Genomic DNA, 15,605 nt, shown 5'->3' on the forward strand with positions numbered 1-15,605 from the left:
TAAACGTGTGCATAATCAATCTCACTTTGATGCTAATGTTCCTGCTTCTCCCGGCAACAATTAACTGAAACATTTAGCATTGTAACTGGTTCACCCATTGACAGACATAAATTCTTTGATTTGATCGCTTAAAGTATAAAAAGACCAGACAAGCTGTATTCAATGTCTCAAGCAATATCCCCATGACAGGCAAAAGATCTGCTGCTGGGTTTGGGTTTAATAGTGTCACTACAGCAATATGACATCCTTGAGGTGGATCCGCTGAGATGAATGTCATTGTTATATGCTGTAACCTATATGTGCTCAAGGTCATCAACGAGTATTTCGCTGTGCATTCCTGAGCATGTACCTGTCATCCACATCCTTTCAGTTTTAACAAGTTCAGCCACCGTGCGCTGCTCTCTGCGGAGAACGAAAGTTGCACCAGACGGATACTTTCTCAACAATACTGGAGGAGATAAATTATACTCTTACATATTCCAGTTACATACCAGTTATGCGTAACTTAACTGGCAGTCATTGTGTATGATGTGGATCCAAGACAAATTGAAGTTATATTTCATACATGTCCGCATGTAATGTGACTCATCATCCTCTTCGCTTTGTAATAATTAAAAAGCAAAGAATGCTCAACAAGTGTGCGCAGTGTAAAAATGGTGGCTCATGGTAAAACACATAAAAGGGTGAATTGAAATGCTAATTTTCACACCAAATAACACTTCATTATCCAGATAACAGCTCTACTGTATATCTGCAGGATATGTCAACAATGTAGTTTAACCAGCTTTTGCATAAATATGTCTCACAATGACATTGCATTTGAGAATAATTGATGAATGATAAAAATATTAAATGTGTTGACATGGTTACATCTTCTAATACATTATCAAACAATGTCATTTGATCGATATAATCTTCGATACACTTTCATCTCACACATTGCTTATAATTACTTTTGGAAGAATCACTTTTTTGGCAGTGAACACAGAAGGATGGATAATCTGACAAAAGAATTCTGAATCCAACTAAATCCTCAATTAAATGAGAGAGAGTGGTTTGATATGGTATCCTGTTACGGTAGGACATTTCATTTTTTTTAATAGCTATTCAAAAAATCTTAGATAGTCAGAGAACAAAACTGTCTTATTACAGTATGTGTAATTTCTCACACGGCTTGCAGAGGCTGGACTGCTCTCAACTTCGGATGCTGGTGTTGAAGGATGGATTGACATTTAACTATTCTCAAATCTGAAAAAGCAGAGAAAAAAAGAGAGTATAGCTTTCACTGAAGCATGTCACTAAAAGGATAAGGAACATGCAGTAATCCTCAAAAGGGGCCTCTTCTGCTGTCAGTTGTACATTTTATATAAATTCAACATTTGAGAATTTTTCTGCGAAACTCCCCAGTGATGAAATTCATTCATAACCTTGGAAACAACATTTGAAAAGTCACCTGCAGGTTCATTTATAAAAGCTGCCCTGGAGCTTTCCATTATATCGCACAATCTGCAGATGGAGAGAATTGCTCTCGAAGTATTATTCAGTGGATCTATATCAGTAATGTCTGTGGTGTTGACTTTAGGTTTGTATATTGAAATACCAAGAAATGCAAATTGCTTTTACTCATTGCAAATAGTCTCCTCTGGTATAGATATTCCAGTTAATGACAAATGCAGCCGATCTCAGTAAAAAGCCGCTCGTTGTTTGTGCATCACTCAATGCTTGGAATAAAGGCAGTTTTTTTTTTTATTCCACAAATTGCAAGTTAACATCACAACATCGTCCATACATTGCAAGAAAGAAACGATATCATGCAAACAAACAAATGCTTTTGATCCCTGTTTTTTGCAACAACATATCAGAAAAACAGTTGTTCTCTGCTAACTTTACAATATAAATATTTTTAATTTAAATTAGACAGTTTTTGAACTGTATTTTTTGGTCTCACAAAGCAATACAATTCACAATATAATACACTATTAACACAGATACTAATATAAAGTATAACAAATGGCATTATCAATAATATCAGCGTATTTCATAGCGTTTTGACTCTACTGTGATTTATGCAACACAGCAAACACAGCATTGATCTTAGACAAATTACACGGTCAACAGCACTTATCTAGCACAGGTACATTGAATACATATAATTGTATGACTAAACATTTATTTCAAAGGCCTTTGTGGTCGATAATGTTCATCTTATAAGCTTTGTAATAAAAGAAAATGACAGTCTTTTATATCGCAAACACAACATTATAAATGACATTTCAGACTAGTTTCCAATGAGCAATGATTAGCAGCAGATGACTGTGTGGCAAAAACTCCCAATATAATACATAAGAATGTGGGACATAAAAATGTAAACATAAGCTACACAACAGACAGCAAATGACCAAATGCACACGTATTTGTTTCTGCTCTTTCTTTGTAACAGAAAAAAGTCAATTTTGAGATCGACCCAGTAAAGCCCACATGTTTTCGTGTCCCAGAGTGTGACTGCCTTTCAACCTGTGTATCAACGTCTTTCTTTTTAAAACACCTTTATCCGAAAGATGCTAGAAAATATTGTTGAAAGACATTTTAAATCCATTTATAGGAACTTCTAGCAGTTTTGCCTTCATTTGGGCCTGATTTCTTTTCCCCACAAGCCCTTAAGCTTCATAGGAAAATCGGATCAGCAGTGTGTAAGATGTTCTGTGTGATGAACAGTGTCACCCTCAGCCAATCACAGGGAGAAAAGGCATCATGCACCAATAATAATAGCAATAATACTCCATTGATCACATCATTGCACCAAAAACAAACACATTTTTTTGCAAAGGAGCTTCATCTTTTCAAAGCAGCATCATTGAACTGGCTGTATCTGGAGAAAGACTAAACTTTCATTGCAATTCTTCAAGCCATTAGATCTTGCTAAGCGGGATGATTGGCCTTGAGTAACTCTGTATGCTGTTGTTTCCTTCAGTGTCTGTATTGTGATTACTAGAGACTATCTGCCTATGAGACGATAGGTGATTCATTTGTACGAGGCAAGTGTTGTTTTCCAATTCAGTCCGTGCGGTGGAATTGGGACAACATCTTTTAAGACCCTGGTGAAGATGAATGGTGAAGAGACCATAAGTGATTGGGTCAAGACAGGCATTGAAGAGGCCAAAGATAAACAGCATATGAGTCATTGAATGAGAAACCATTTTCTCCATTTTCTCAGGAAATAACCAATACCACAGTCCTAACATGTAGTAGGGGGTCCAGCAGACGATAAATGAAGTCACGATGACGATGCTCATCTTAAGAGTCCTCATCCGAGCCTTAGGGATGTTGTTGTGGGAGCGGCGGAGATGAATATCTCTAGAGAGCACTGGAAAAGGAGAAAACACCATCTTTGTCATGCACGGCTCCCTGGGTCTCAGAAAGCACATCTTATCCATATAATGATTTTTGAAGAAAATATGTCACTTACAGTTATTTCGGGCCATGCGGCTGGATATCTCAATTAGGATTCGTGTGTAACAGAAGATCATGATGATCAGAGGCAGGAGGAAGAGGCACACAAAGGTGAACATGTTGTAGAGGGTCTCCTGCCAGTGCCGGAAAAAGCTGCCATGGGTGGTGCACTGGGTGAAATTCTCCGGAACCGTGATGGTCACTTGGTGAAAAATAAACACCTGCATGAAATCGCAAAAAGAGTTTTGTTTAGGGATAAGTCTTAACCAGTTAGACAAGACAGAATTATGGATATGAGGGGTGAGAAGGCTACGGCAGTGAACAATATTAATAATATTGCATGAATGTAAAGTTGGCTACCTATAAAAAAAACAACAATAGCTCCATCAGTGGCTCTATGGTTGTTGCTTTCATTCATTAAATAAATATCAAATGTGTCATGAATAAATCGCCAACCCATTTTAATTCTTTCTTGGCTGATTCAGTCAAAGTGAAGTGACCATATGTTTATAAAGAGCTGCACAATCATTGTGATTTGGCCAATTCAACACTTACTTACTTTTGCAGATAACTTAGTGATTATTTTTAAAGCATTTATACCTAAATGCGACTGCTGCCTCCCACCTGTCCTGTCTGTGACTGACGCGTTGAAGTATTTCTTTGTCCCATTCGACGATGCCGTTATTATAAATCTGTAATCAGTGCAATTACAGAGGAAGTAATAAGCTATTATTTTCTTTAAGGGTGTTACCTAATATTCTTATGCCACATTTCATCACGTTACGCTCAGGCAGTGCGATAAAGCTACTTAAGAGTGGTGAGTAAAAAAGCGTGTTGTCACTATGGTACTATAGCCGATCCACATTAAAGGTAACCTGAAGTGAGAAAGGTTGGGGCTGCCCCTTTTACTAAAATCTGCAGGTGGCAATCAAGATGGAATGGTAGCATTTGTTCAGCAACGAATAAACTGTACTGCTGTAACGTTACAGACACCCTGGAATGGGAGAGCAAGGATGTCTGAAACACACATTTGATGTTAGACTCCATTCATCAGGTATCTCAAGCATGAACTTCCCCATGAGTGGGGTAACATAATGGGCTCATTGTGTGCTTTTGGAGAGAACAATGAAAAAGATAATTGTAGCTTTCCCTCTCTAAGACTTTAGTAAAGTACTTTTTCATAAAGCAGAACAGGAGGTGAAAGCTTGACACAATCATTTTCCAATGCCACCAGAGAACTGACATTAAGTGTTTTTTCTGTTGAGTCAGGATGTCACTGATGTGCATAAAATTAATTCTTCTATGCAGTACTAATACTTACGGTTGTTAATTATTTGTTCTCACTTCTATTATTAAAGCTCTCTTTCTAACTGTTAATCGCCCTGGTGTCATTTGTTGTGAAAAGTAATGTTGTTGGTGACCTTTCCCAATAAAGACAAAAGCCAGATGTGGGTCGGTGTTAGTGAATTTTTTGTCCACGCAACAAAAGATCTGGACATTCATATAACCTCAAGATTTAGAAAAAGTAACTGCTCCAAGCTATATTACGGAACTACAATCTAGCAACCGCAGATCTACAGATCAAGGTTTGCTAACCATCCCATAATTTTCTCATATTCTTTTTTTAGATGGAGCCTCCTCTGCAGCTGCACCAAGACTCTGGCATAGTCTGTTTGAAAATATAATAGGGCAGAATCTCTTGACACTTTTAAAAGGTGTGTTAAGACCTTGGCACAAACAGGAGAAAGATAACAACGTGTTCAATGTATGATTCATTAACAACTGTTTAAAGGTTATGGCAGGGTGTAAACATTACATTTTATGAGATTTGTAGTGTTTTTCTTCTTTGCTCAAGAGACACGATATGATTTAAACTGAGAGCAGGGTTCACTGTGATGTACATCTAAAGGCTAAAACAGGAGTTGAATGAAGAATGCCAAGCAGCCTCTAAGCTAAAATAAATAAATAGAAAGAGCAGCAGTATAGCTCCTGGCCATTCTTTTTTAGCAAGACATTAAGTTCAGTTTATTTGAGGCCCTCAGGTATTAAAGTGAAGATAAATGCTTTGCCAGAGGCTCAGATGTACACAGCTGACTGTCAGTCAGAATCAAAATACGTGCCAAGCATGAAAACGCTTTATGAACAGAATCCAAAGAATCTCTGTGTATCAGTATAGACAATATGCCTCTTTGATGAACGCAATAAAAACATATTAAAGGATAAACCTTGTTTATGTGGAGAGCATTAGGCTGGAGTCAGTCAGTAAGCTTCCTGGACCAAAGGAAAATGTCAAGATAAAATAAAATTCATTCATCTTTTTTTCACATTGTGACAGAAACCTCTCTGTCTAAGGATATGTCTTTAAAAGCTGTGAACAACCTGTTGAGTGGGGACTTATTTTTACCCCTACAGCCCCACTGTCAATCACTGTCAATCAAAATGATGATGTTTTCCAAGTTATGGTCCAACACACAGAACTCTATTTCCACTCCAATGAAAAACACAAATAACAAATATGTCGTGCTGAATCCCTTAAAATTGTTCAATAGGAAAATAAAATGTGGAAAAGTAGATGTGATTTTGAGAATAATTAGGTTTTTGTTATGTTGTTTGTTTGTAAGTATGTTTACTTTAAATACCTGGTTTTGCTTTGGGTCATACATGTGTGACGCATGTACTAGGTGCTAGGGTTGAGCAGTATCATAAATAATGTTTGCGTTTCTGCAGTTTGTATCAAGGGCTTCAGTGCTAGAGTAGATCGCACAAGCTGCAGCAGGGTTGGATGGAGTGAATACAATTTGAATGATGTGCTTACAGCCTAGATAGGCATATATTTTAGGAGCGCTTTAGCACACACTCATTTCTCCATAGTGACAGTCAATACAGTATGTGAATACTATAAGATAATGACTGGTTTTAGAAAGTATTAAGGGAAAAAAAAGTGATAATTTGGCAGAATGTTGCATACTATTTATTATCACTGTTAATAAGGACTTTAAAATCTCCCAGAAGGACTGACTGCATTTGGATGATTCTCAAAGCTGATGATCAAACATCACTGATGTATTTGACACACAGCTTTCGTGTTCAGACCACAACAGCAGCTCTCATTCAGGAATCCTGAGAAACAGGTGTCATGTTCAAACATACGAATAGATGTAAGTAATATGTCTTAAGGTTTTAAAACACCACTAATGGGGCACATACTGATATAATCATAGTTGGTAAATAATTTAGTATCCTCCTGTTATAAATTCATGTAAAGCAAATGCACACGTGTAACATTGAGAACAAATTCATAATTAGGGTCAATGTTTTGTAATATATTATTAAAACCCAGGATAGCTCTCTGTATTAGGTCCACATCTTATAATAAGGTCCATAACATGAATATTGAGAAGAAATATTGATGCGCTCGGCTTGTAAGAATGAGGCCAAATGCCGAGTGCTCTAGATCCGGAGACAGGTACCACTATGAGACCACTTCAAGAATTCAGAGACAATTTCTTGTCATTCTGCAACAAAGCATTGAACAACTTAGTTAAGTTGTAGTCCATTTATTCTACACAATAAAGACATATACAACCAGAACAAAACCAGGGGTGCAATACTGTTCTGAATTTTTCAATTTTCACAACCGTGCAGATAACGGCCAGAAATCATGTAACATACTTAACCGCCAAGCACCAAGCATCATCATACTATAGTTAGATCGGGATCCATTTTACTCAATTTAACTTTGGAGACTGAGAAGCAAAATTCAGTTTTCCACAGTGTGCAACTACTACACAGCTGGACAGCTGGAGGATTTTCAGCTCACTCGGTTGACACTACCTCTGCATGACACAAGGTCTTAGACTTGATGTCCAACGCTTGAGGGTCTCCTTGTTTCCTCATCACAGACCTGTCACAGAGGGGTTTGCTAATGCAACACTGAATTATCAATGTTCCAATAATACATTTGATACAGGTGCGAAGCTTGGAGGGGAGGTGGCTTATGTAGGAAACATAGTGTTCATTATATTACTCAGTTTTTTAATCTGATAAGAGACATACAACATTTTGAATCCAACACAAAACATAATGTACATGTTTTTCATTACTTTTAGGATTATAGCATTGTCAAATGTGTAAACGGGGGATAAGCCTCCACGTCAATGAAAACTATCTTGTGAGATATCCAGTACATCCAATAATCACTCCAATGATCTCTTCTCTTCCTTCTTTGTTCATCATCAAAGCCCTGACATAATTGATAATTGTAAGGGGTGGTATTGCTGAGTGGTGTTGCTACTGGTTACCAGTGAAGAGATATGGACCAATAAGGTGTAGTTTTGAAGACACTGCACATTGCTTATAATTCTATAGTGTCTGGCTAAATTTGACAACACCTGTGTCAGCAACTATGTTCTACTCAGTCTCAAAACTTGAAGGGTGACATAGTTACACATTGTTTAGCTGATGTTGCACTCAGCTGCAAATCTGAATCTGGATCAATTTTTTGCTGAGAAATATAAAGCTTGTTTTTTCTGGTTCTGTATTTCAGAGATCATGTCACAAACCTCAGAGTAATATTTGCTATTACCTAACCACAACAAAATATTAAGGTTGCTTTACCTTGTGAAGCAAAACGGAGGAACTGAGGGAAAAATCTTGTTTTCCAGCTGCAAAATGCTCTCATTGTTTACTAGCTATTTGTGAGCTGTCTCTTTCCGACATTTTTTTGTGGGACAGGTATAGTGTGCAGGGTACAGAGTTTCAAAGTGTTTTTCTCAATAGAGAGAGAGAGATAACAAGTTGTGAGCCCTTAAACCAAAACAAATATGCTGTTAGAATTAGAAAAAACTTTAAAAATCTGATGTTTGCAGACACTTTGAGAGACATTACTTTTTGTCATTAAACATAACATATTTATTTGCAGAAATGCCAACATGCTCTTTGGCAATATGGTTGTTGTTGTTGTTTTTAAGCACTGCTGCAAATGTCCTGAACACATTTCAAAGCAAAGGTGCGCAGCGCAGAAACCAGCGTTCTTATCGCACAATACATTTAAACCTAAATTAAATTAATCAGCTGATTAAGTGCTTCTTATTCATTTATCATATTAAATCATAATTTAGTCAATAATGCTAATGCAGGAATTATATCAGAATCAAGTTTATATCCAGGTGCGTTTACACATACAAGGAATTTGAGGAGAAGAAGAAGAAAATAAGCTGCAATAGTAGGTCAAAAATATAACAATAATATAAAGAAATATATTTTTAAGAAGGTATTTAGCATTTAAAAAAATAATAATAAAGACATAAAACAAGTATTTATATATAATTTAAATATACAAAGCCTTAAAAGCTAAAACACTAAGACAATGAATATTTGACAATATATGGCAAACTACAGTGTATTATATTATTAGATAACACTAATGGTATGTGTAGAAATTGTATTCATTCATCCATCAAAAGGAGCTTTATTTTATTCCGATTGTTGTCTCAGAGTTTTGGGACCCAAATATTGCAGCAATGCATGTGTATGCAAGGGGTGGAGCAGGGCTTAGTTCTGATTTTCAAAGGTTCAAAAATAAACAGCAAAAAGGTTTTTGAGATAACTTTTTGCCTTTGAAGCAGAAGCTTCTCAGCAAAGCATGATTTCCAAAGGTCAGTGCATATGCAGGACACGTTTTATTTCAAGAAATAATTGCTCTTATAACAACCCTCATCAGCATGTGGTGTAACTGCAGTTTTTCAGGCAAAGTTTGTGAATATTACTGGGCACTAATTGGAAAAAATAGGCTACAAGTGCAACATGTGGATAAAGAGGACATCTTTGTTTTGTTTACCCCATTATTATTTGCAGCCACCATCTCTGCTGCCTTCAGTGGAAAAGGCTTCAGAAGCACAGCAGCAGGAGCTACCAGGACTGGGCTGTGAATTCTCCCATGGCTCTTCACAATAAAAAAGGAAAACTTCTATTATTTGTGCCAATTGTTTTTCCTGTCACCTCTGCCAGGCTGCTGGGTGTCACCATCCTGGAAGCTAAATGCAGACTGTTTCAGATTAAGCTTCAAAAAAAGTTTAAAATAGGGCCGCATCATATTAAAAGGTAGCTGAAGTGTGAAATCGGGAACATTGCCTGTTACTGTTAGGGACCCTGAAATGAATGTCAATGCATATCAAAAACTGTGAATCAGGAATCAGTGGCAAAAGCTGCAATCGTTATCCGACTGAGTCAGCACTACAAAGCTGTTGAAGAAGTAGAAAGATGCCTTTAATGCCTTTAATGTATAATTCATCTTATATGGCTATTGAAGGAGAAAAAGTGTTTGTACATCTGGATTTGATATTTTGTTCTGACTTAATGGGTTGCAAAGAAAATTGAGATATGTACCGGACCACTCATTAAAGAAAGATGCCTCAGAGTCTTCAAAAATCCTGAGCCTTAATTTGCACTTCAATAAAAAGATGAAACAATCCACTGAATAAGAATGAAAATTAAAGCTGCGAGCAGCGATGAGCGAGTCTTCGACTCTCCGTGTAGGTCCGCTGTTGTCCGCACGTCGCCGCATCACAAAGGTGTCTCGAGGACTCGGCCGTTAGCAAACGTGAGAAGTTTCAGGCCGATCGGAGAATGTACATGGAGTTACAGCTCGAACATTAACATGACGAGTGATCTGTCGCCATGGTAACCGCTCATGATGAACCCCCATAATAGGCCTATGTGCCTTGAGGTCTGCATCTTTATCAAACATATGAAGTTTGGAGAATGTTCACTGGAAGTATGAAAAGACCATGTTTCATGGCGAGCATTCTGTTGCCATGGAAATGGCATATGATGACACCCCATAATAGTCCTAGACGTCTTGAGTTCTGCATTGTTATCAAACATATGAAGTCTGGTGGCAATCAGACCATGTATATTGGAGTTACAGCGACATCGTGTTTTATGGCGAGGGATGCGTTGCCATGGAAATGGCAGATGTTGACACCTCGGATTTTAGGTAGAGCTGTAGAGGCATGGACCGGTGATGTACATGTGAAGTTTGGTGGCGATGGTACCATTTTCCACAGAGTTACTGCAACATCGTGTTTTAGGGCGAGGGATGCATTGCCATGGAACTGTCATTTTGACGTAGAGCTGTTCAGGGCAGCAGTTTTAACCACCATCTGAAATTTGGGGCCGTTCTGAGCATGTCAGTTGGAGTTATGACATCATCGTGTTCCATGGCGAGGGATCACCTAGCATCGCGCAAATGTGCACATTACGACAATGGCGTGCAATAAAAAAAAAAATCTGTTGGACATCGTTTTACCGCGCTGGTCTCGAGACGTTACTTTCCAAGTTTGGAGTCGATCGGATAAGTGCCCTAGGAGGAGTTTGTCAAAGTACGGAGGGTGAAAAACGCGATAAATCACATTTTTCCAACGCCAGATTCAAAATGGCCGACTTCCTGTATGTTTCTTCATACCCCTCCAAGAGGCTTTTTGGTTCGTCTCTGCACCCTAGATGTACGTACCAAATTTTGTTCGTTTACGAGAAAGTTAAAGGGGGGGGAGTTTACGTTAAAAACGGAGGTGGGCGTGGCTTTCGCATTTTTTTACGTGCGGGGGTCAAATATGCGTTCAAAATGGAAAAATAAAAATCATAATAATAATAATCCTTTCGATACCAATTATGCTTCGAGTAGAGTGACTAGAGCTGGCTACCCAACTGTTATGATTTCGGTGCCCTTTTTGGGTGTTTTTGCCCGTAGTTTTCCTTGTATTCTGTGTGTTTTGCAGGGTTGTCGCTCGCGTCGCTTGCGATTACAATAGGGTCTTCCCCGACCTCTGGTCTCAGACCCTAATAATAACAATTTATAAATGTATAAATAATCAAGAGTTTCAAGGGCATCTTGTTCCTCTTTTTGGGCAGACCTTATCCTGTTTGTGATTGCGATGCCAATTTAGTACAGCAAAATGAATGGATTAATAACAGTGATCCGATCAATCCTGTTGATTAGTGCCCACGCCACTTCTTTTTTTACCTTTCATGTCTCAAGTTTGTGAGTCATATCTTTCCATTTCTTTTTTTATAAAAATGGCTCTACACCGATGGGTAAGAAAAATACTGTTTGTGCCAAATAATCAATCAGTTAAGCGTCATTTGTATCACACATTGAATGAGTTCAGCCAGCTGTTAACACATTGACAGACTCTTAAGATTGTGATTCATCAAATGACTTTAACAAGTATACTTTTGAAGCCTAATTTAGATTAGCATTAATACTACCAAACAAAATCTGAATTTGGAAGCTTCTTAGTTATCATATTATGATTTATTTGTTTGACCCATGTGTCCTCAATGTAGCTTTGGCCTGTCCCTAATTAAATGCACATTTTAACAACAGAGTCTATACATTTATTAGACAGATCTTGACTGATGTTATAATATATGAAGGTGATTTTACTCCTGATAAGATATCCTACTTGATAAGCATTCCTGATATTTACAAATCTCCTGCATGTCTCTTGGGTCAGTGATCCTTGACATCAGGCTACACTTGAATAGAAATCCAATTTGATAGAAGCAAGCCCCAACCTTATTTCTTTTCAGCAGTTAAAACGTATTCAAGGACTGTCATGCATTTCGAGACCAGGACCTTTTGCTTGTATGTGCTAAAGCAAATCATATCCATATTAATGTTAAAGGTATCGTATAGGTAGCATACAAAGTTTCCCCTCCTCCCCGGCTCAAGGGTGACAAAATAAAGCAGCAGTGGTTGAGTTGACTAACGTTGTTTAAGAGGGGAATATCATTAAGAAAAAAGCTATGAATCAGTGGAATAAAAAGGGAAAATACAAGAGTGCGGGGTCTCTGCATACACCACCAAACACTTTTAGTGGGTCATAAGTAATGTAGTTCATTGGGTTTTTTTAAGAAAAAGCTGCATATTATATCTTTAAGTATTGCGAAACATTGCACAACTTGTACATTTTTATTAACACAAAAGATGTAGGAAAAGTGCACAGGTGTTTTCCTGTAGCAAATGTTTAGATGCATTAATTTTGTTTTCTGCAAAATGCATTACAAGCAGCAGTGCAGATTGACTGCTATGTATATGTAAAATATGTTTTTTTATAACCTTGATTGTTTGAATGTTGATTCATCATGTTTCCTGTTCATGTAACCTTCACCTTGATTTTCAGCAAAATAACAAGATGGATTCACTGGAGGATATAACACCGGCAGTGTTTATATGAGCTTTTTTGAAAAAGTTTGTATTCTCCTGCAAAGCTAGAACACAATTACAGGACAAGTGTAAAACAGACTAGAAGCTTTCATGTCTCACAAAGCCATATGAGTACAGTCTGTACTCATATGAGGGTTTGTTTTGATTTGTGTGTGTTTTCAATTTTTTTCCTGTGTGCTTTATGTGTTAGTCTTACCTGAGGGAGCGAGAGGATTACACTCATGGTCCAGGCCACAGTCAACATGATTTTGCTTTTCCTTTTCGCCTCACTGATGCCCAAAGGATTGAGAATGGCAGACTGTCTATCCAAGCTAATGACAACAGTAACAAAGGCGCAGGAGTACATCGCCACCAGTTTCATGAACATCAGCAGCCTGCAGGCGAAATCTCCCGCCTGCCACTGTACGGTGATGTTCCACACCGCATCCACAGGCATCACGATGAAAGTCACCAGCAGGTCCGCAACGGTCAGGTTCATTATCAGGATCCTGACGTGCGACTTGCGCTTGCCTCCGTTAAAGGAAGCCCACAGCACGACCAAGTTGCACACAGCTGACACTGCGCACAAAGTGAAGGTGATGATTACTCTGACTTTGGCTGCGGTGGAGAAAGTGGGCAGTTGGAGTGCGTAACCATCAGCGCTCGTATTGCAGGCTGACAAAGTTCCGAGGCAGCTGCCATTCACTGCTGGATCCTTCAGATGCTGGAACATAATGAGCACCGGAGTCTGACTGACACGAGGAATAAACTATAGGCGATAAACCCCGTTACTCCAACACAGTGTCTTTCTTTGCCATCTGCACCTCCGACTGGAACTTCAACAAAATAAAAGGAATTATTTCTCCATATTTTCTATGCTGGTTTTTGAAACACGCCATAAGGTGCAGGTGCTGTCAGCCTACTTAGTCGAACATGTATCATGGTTATTCATCATTAAAACATTTCTGCCACATGCCACTCAAACGGAAGGAAAACATGATTATAGCTTCTAGTATATTTAAAACCATGAAAAGGTATCACAAAAAAACTGAGAATCAAGCACCCCTTTTGATTCTAAATACATAACCTTGAATCAGCATTTAATCTTGATTCAGTCCTCACCATCAGTACCTGGTCCCCCTTTTATTATGTTTGATGTGTTTTCATCTATTAATCTTTGAGATAGCAGATTTTCCCATCAAACAAAAGACAAATGCCTTCTGTTTGCATGCAAAAGGTTTTTTTTTAAAAAGAAAAATATATATGTTCTATTATATTCTTAAAGAGAATTAAGAAACGTAGGTATCAGAAAATACATGCAGCACAGGTGAGGAAAAAATACGTTTTTTAGGCTGAAGTGCAGATATTTGCAGAAGTGCTAACCTTCTCTTTCATTTTCTCACGGTTCCTTTAAGTCCTCTTGCCTCGCCTAATTGTTTCTAATAAAGACAAAAAAATGGAGCAATCTTAATGGCAGCGATATTAGAGGCAAATATGAAAGAAATGGCTTACCTGCAATTAGAAGTGGAGCTGACAGTGATGAATATTTCACTGAGTTGTTCTACTGCAGTCACAGCAGCTGTTGCTTCAGTCCGCGCCAGCCAAAATGACATGCGGCAGTATACCAGGCAGGTATGATCCATATACCCACCACTAGAGCTACTCTTCTTTCATCAGCGAGGAGAACAGCGCAGCTCCAAGATTAAACCCAAGTGGAAATACATTTTTAGTTTTTTTTAAATCTCCAATTAAAATAAAATATCAAGAGTTTTTCCGATGTGTTATTTTGTTGTGGGTTAAGTTTAATAAATATTGTAAATTAATTGATGAACATCTCCATGCTGTTTGCCTTCATCCAGTGGCGTCATTAGGCCTATTTTAGGGGGGCTTCAGCTGTTAGATGGGCCACAGCATAATACCTCAGCAAAACACACATAAAGACGGAGCTTCAAATATGCCCCATTAATATCTGAATCTAATAAATAAAAATGCATTGAGGTGAGCTGCAATCAAGAAATAGGTTACATCATTGTCATAATTTCACTTAAACTATGCAAAGTGAGGGGTCTGAAGGTCAGAATCCACCAGAGGCATTGCTTTTCTTTAAAACTTAAAAAATCTTCTACAGACAAAATGTGTTGATGTTGGACAGACACAGGATTAACATGACAGCCCCCCTAAAATATTCTTAAACCCCCCTAAATAATTTTATGTTCATTTATTAATTTAAAAAAAAAATGTTTTAAAGAAAATGCCGACAAATTCAATATAATGCGGCCAGAATATGAGTTCACATAAATAATCATACAACCAGTCATTATTAACTTAAATATGATCATAAATCTTAGTTTCCCTATAGTGAAATGTAGAGAGTCAGGGTCAGTGCGTCGTTATCCAATCCATTCCACTTGTTCATAGAGCACGCCCACTTCACTGAAATCCAGTCCACGTTTTCACTGCAACCTAGGTTGCACTCGTCTCTGCATCTGGGTACCCGCAGCATGTGTGTACCGGGAGCGGAGCACACAGAACCGACTAGAGCAGCATTAGGAGAAGAACGTGAACAAGAATGGATATACGAACATTTTTCAAGAGAGTAAGTATTGATCACTGCTGTTGGTGACAATAAGTTAGCTCCAGCCCCCCAGCTAACAACAGAAAGTCCCATGTAATTAATGAACGAAATGCTCCCTGTTTGACAAATAAAAACCGGGCTTGCAGAGAGCCCCCTGTACAGGAGACAGTGTGTGTTGTGTGCTGTAGAAGATCTCTGTGCACGTGTTACCTTAGTTATTTTGCAGTCAAAAGCTGCTACATAGCTAGCTAGTTAATCTGAAATGCACTGTGAAGGTCCTGGTTGTTTATAGAGTTAGCTGTGCAGTCTTTTATTTTTATTTTTACCATATACTATCTTTTGGGTGACTTCCTTCTGGAGCATCAGCTCCAG

The 15,605-nt window shown here is 38.1% G+C and overlaps 1 protein-coding gene across 1 annotated transcript; it reads right to left on the minus strand.

Annotated features, from left to right (window-relative positions):
• Positions 1 to 1,886: 1,886 nt before the first annotated feature.
• gnrhr4 (gonadotropin releasing hormone receptor 4) lies at positions 1,887 to 14,255 on the minus strand. The gene is made up of 4 exons (XM_063907803.1): positions 14,171 to 14,255; positions 12,876 to 13,494; positions 3,467 to 3,671; positions 1,887 to 3,364 (listed from the first exon to the last, which is right to left on the minus strand). The coding sequence occupies exons 2-4, from the start codon at positions 13,389 to 13,391 to the stop codon at positions 2,910 to 2,912; spliced, it is 1,176 nt and encodes a 391-aa protein (XP_063763873.1). The 5' UTR covers positions 13,392 to 13,494; positions 14,171 to 14,255; the 3' UTR covers positions 1,887 to 2,909.
• Positions 14,256 to 15,605: the final 1,350 nt, after the last annotated feature.

This window comes from Eleginops maclovinus, chromosome 2, assembly GCF_036324505.1.
Source record: "Eleginops maclovinus isolate JMC-PN-2008 ecotype Puerto Natales chromosome 2, JC_Emac_rtc_rv5, whole genome shotgun sequence".
Lineage (NCBI taxonomy): Eukaryota > Metazoa > Chordata > Actinopteri > Perciformes > Eleginopidae > Eleginops > Eleginops maclovinus.

Excerpts from the sequence above, each read along its gene's own strand:
- gnrhr4 (XM_063907803.1), bottom strand. The coding sequence starts at position 13,391 with ATGTTCCAGCATCTGAAGGATCCAGCAGTGAATGGCAGCTGCCTCGGA. Across the intron at positions 3,672-12,875 it reads TAATCCTCTCGCTCCCTCAG|GTGTTTATTTTTCACCAAGT; the intron begins GTAAGACTAACA and ends GATTTCATGCAG. Across the intron at positions 3,365-3,466 it reads CCGCATGGCCCGAAATAACT|TGCTCTCTAGAGATATTCAT; the intron begins GTAAGTGACATA and ends CTCCTTTTCCAG.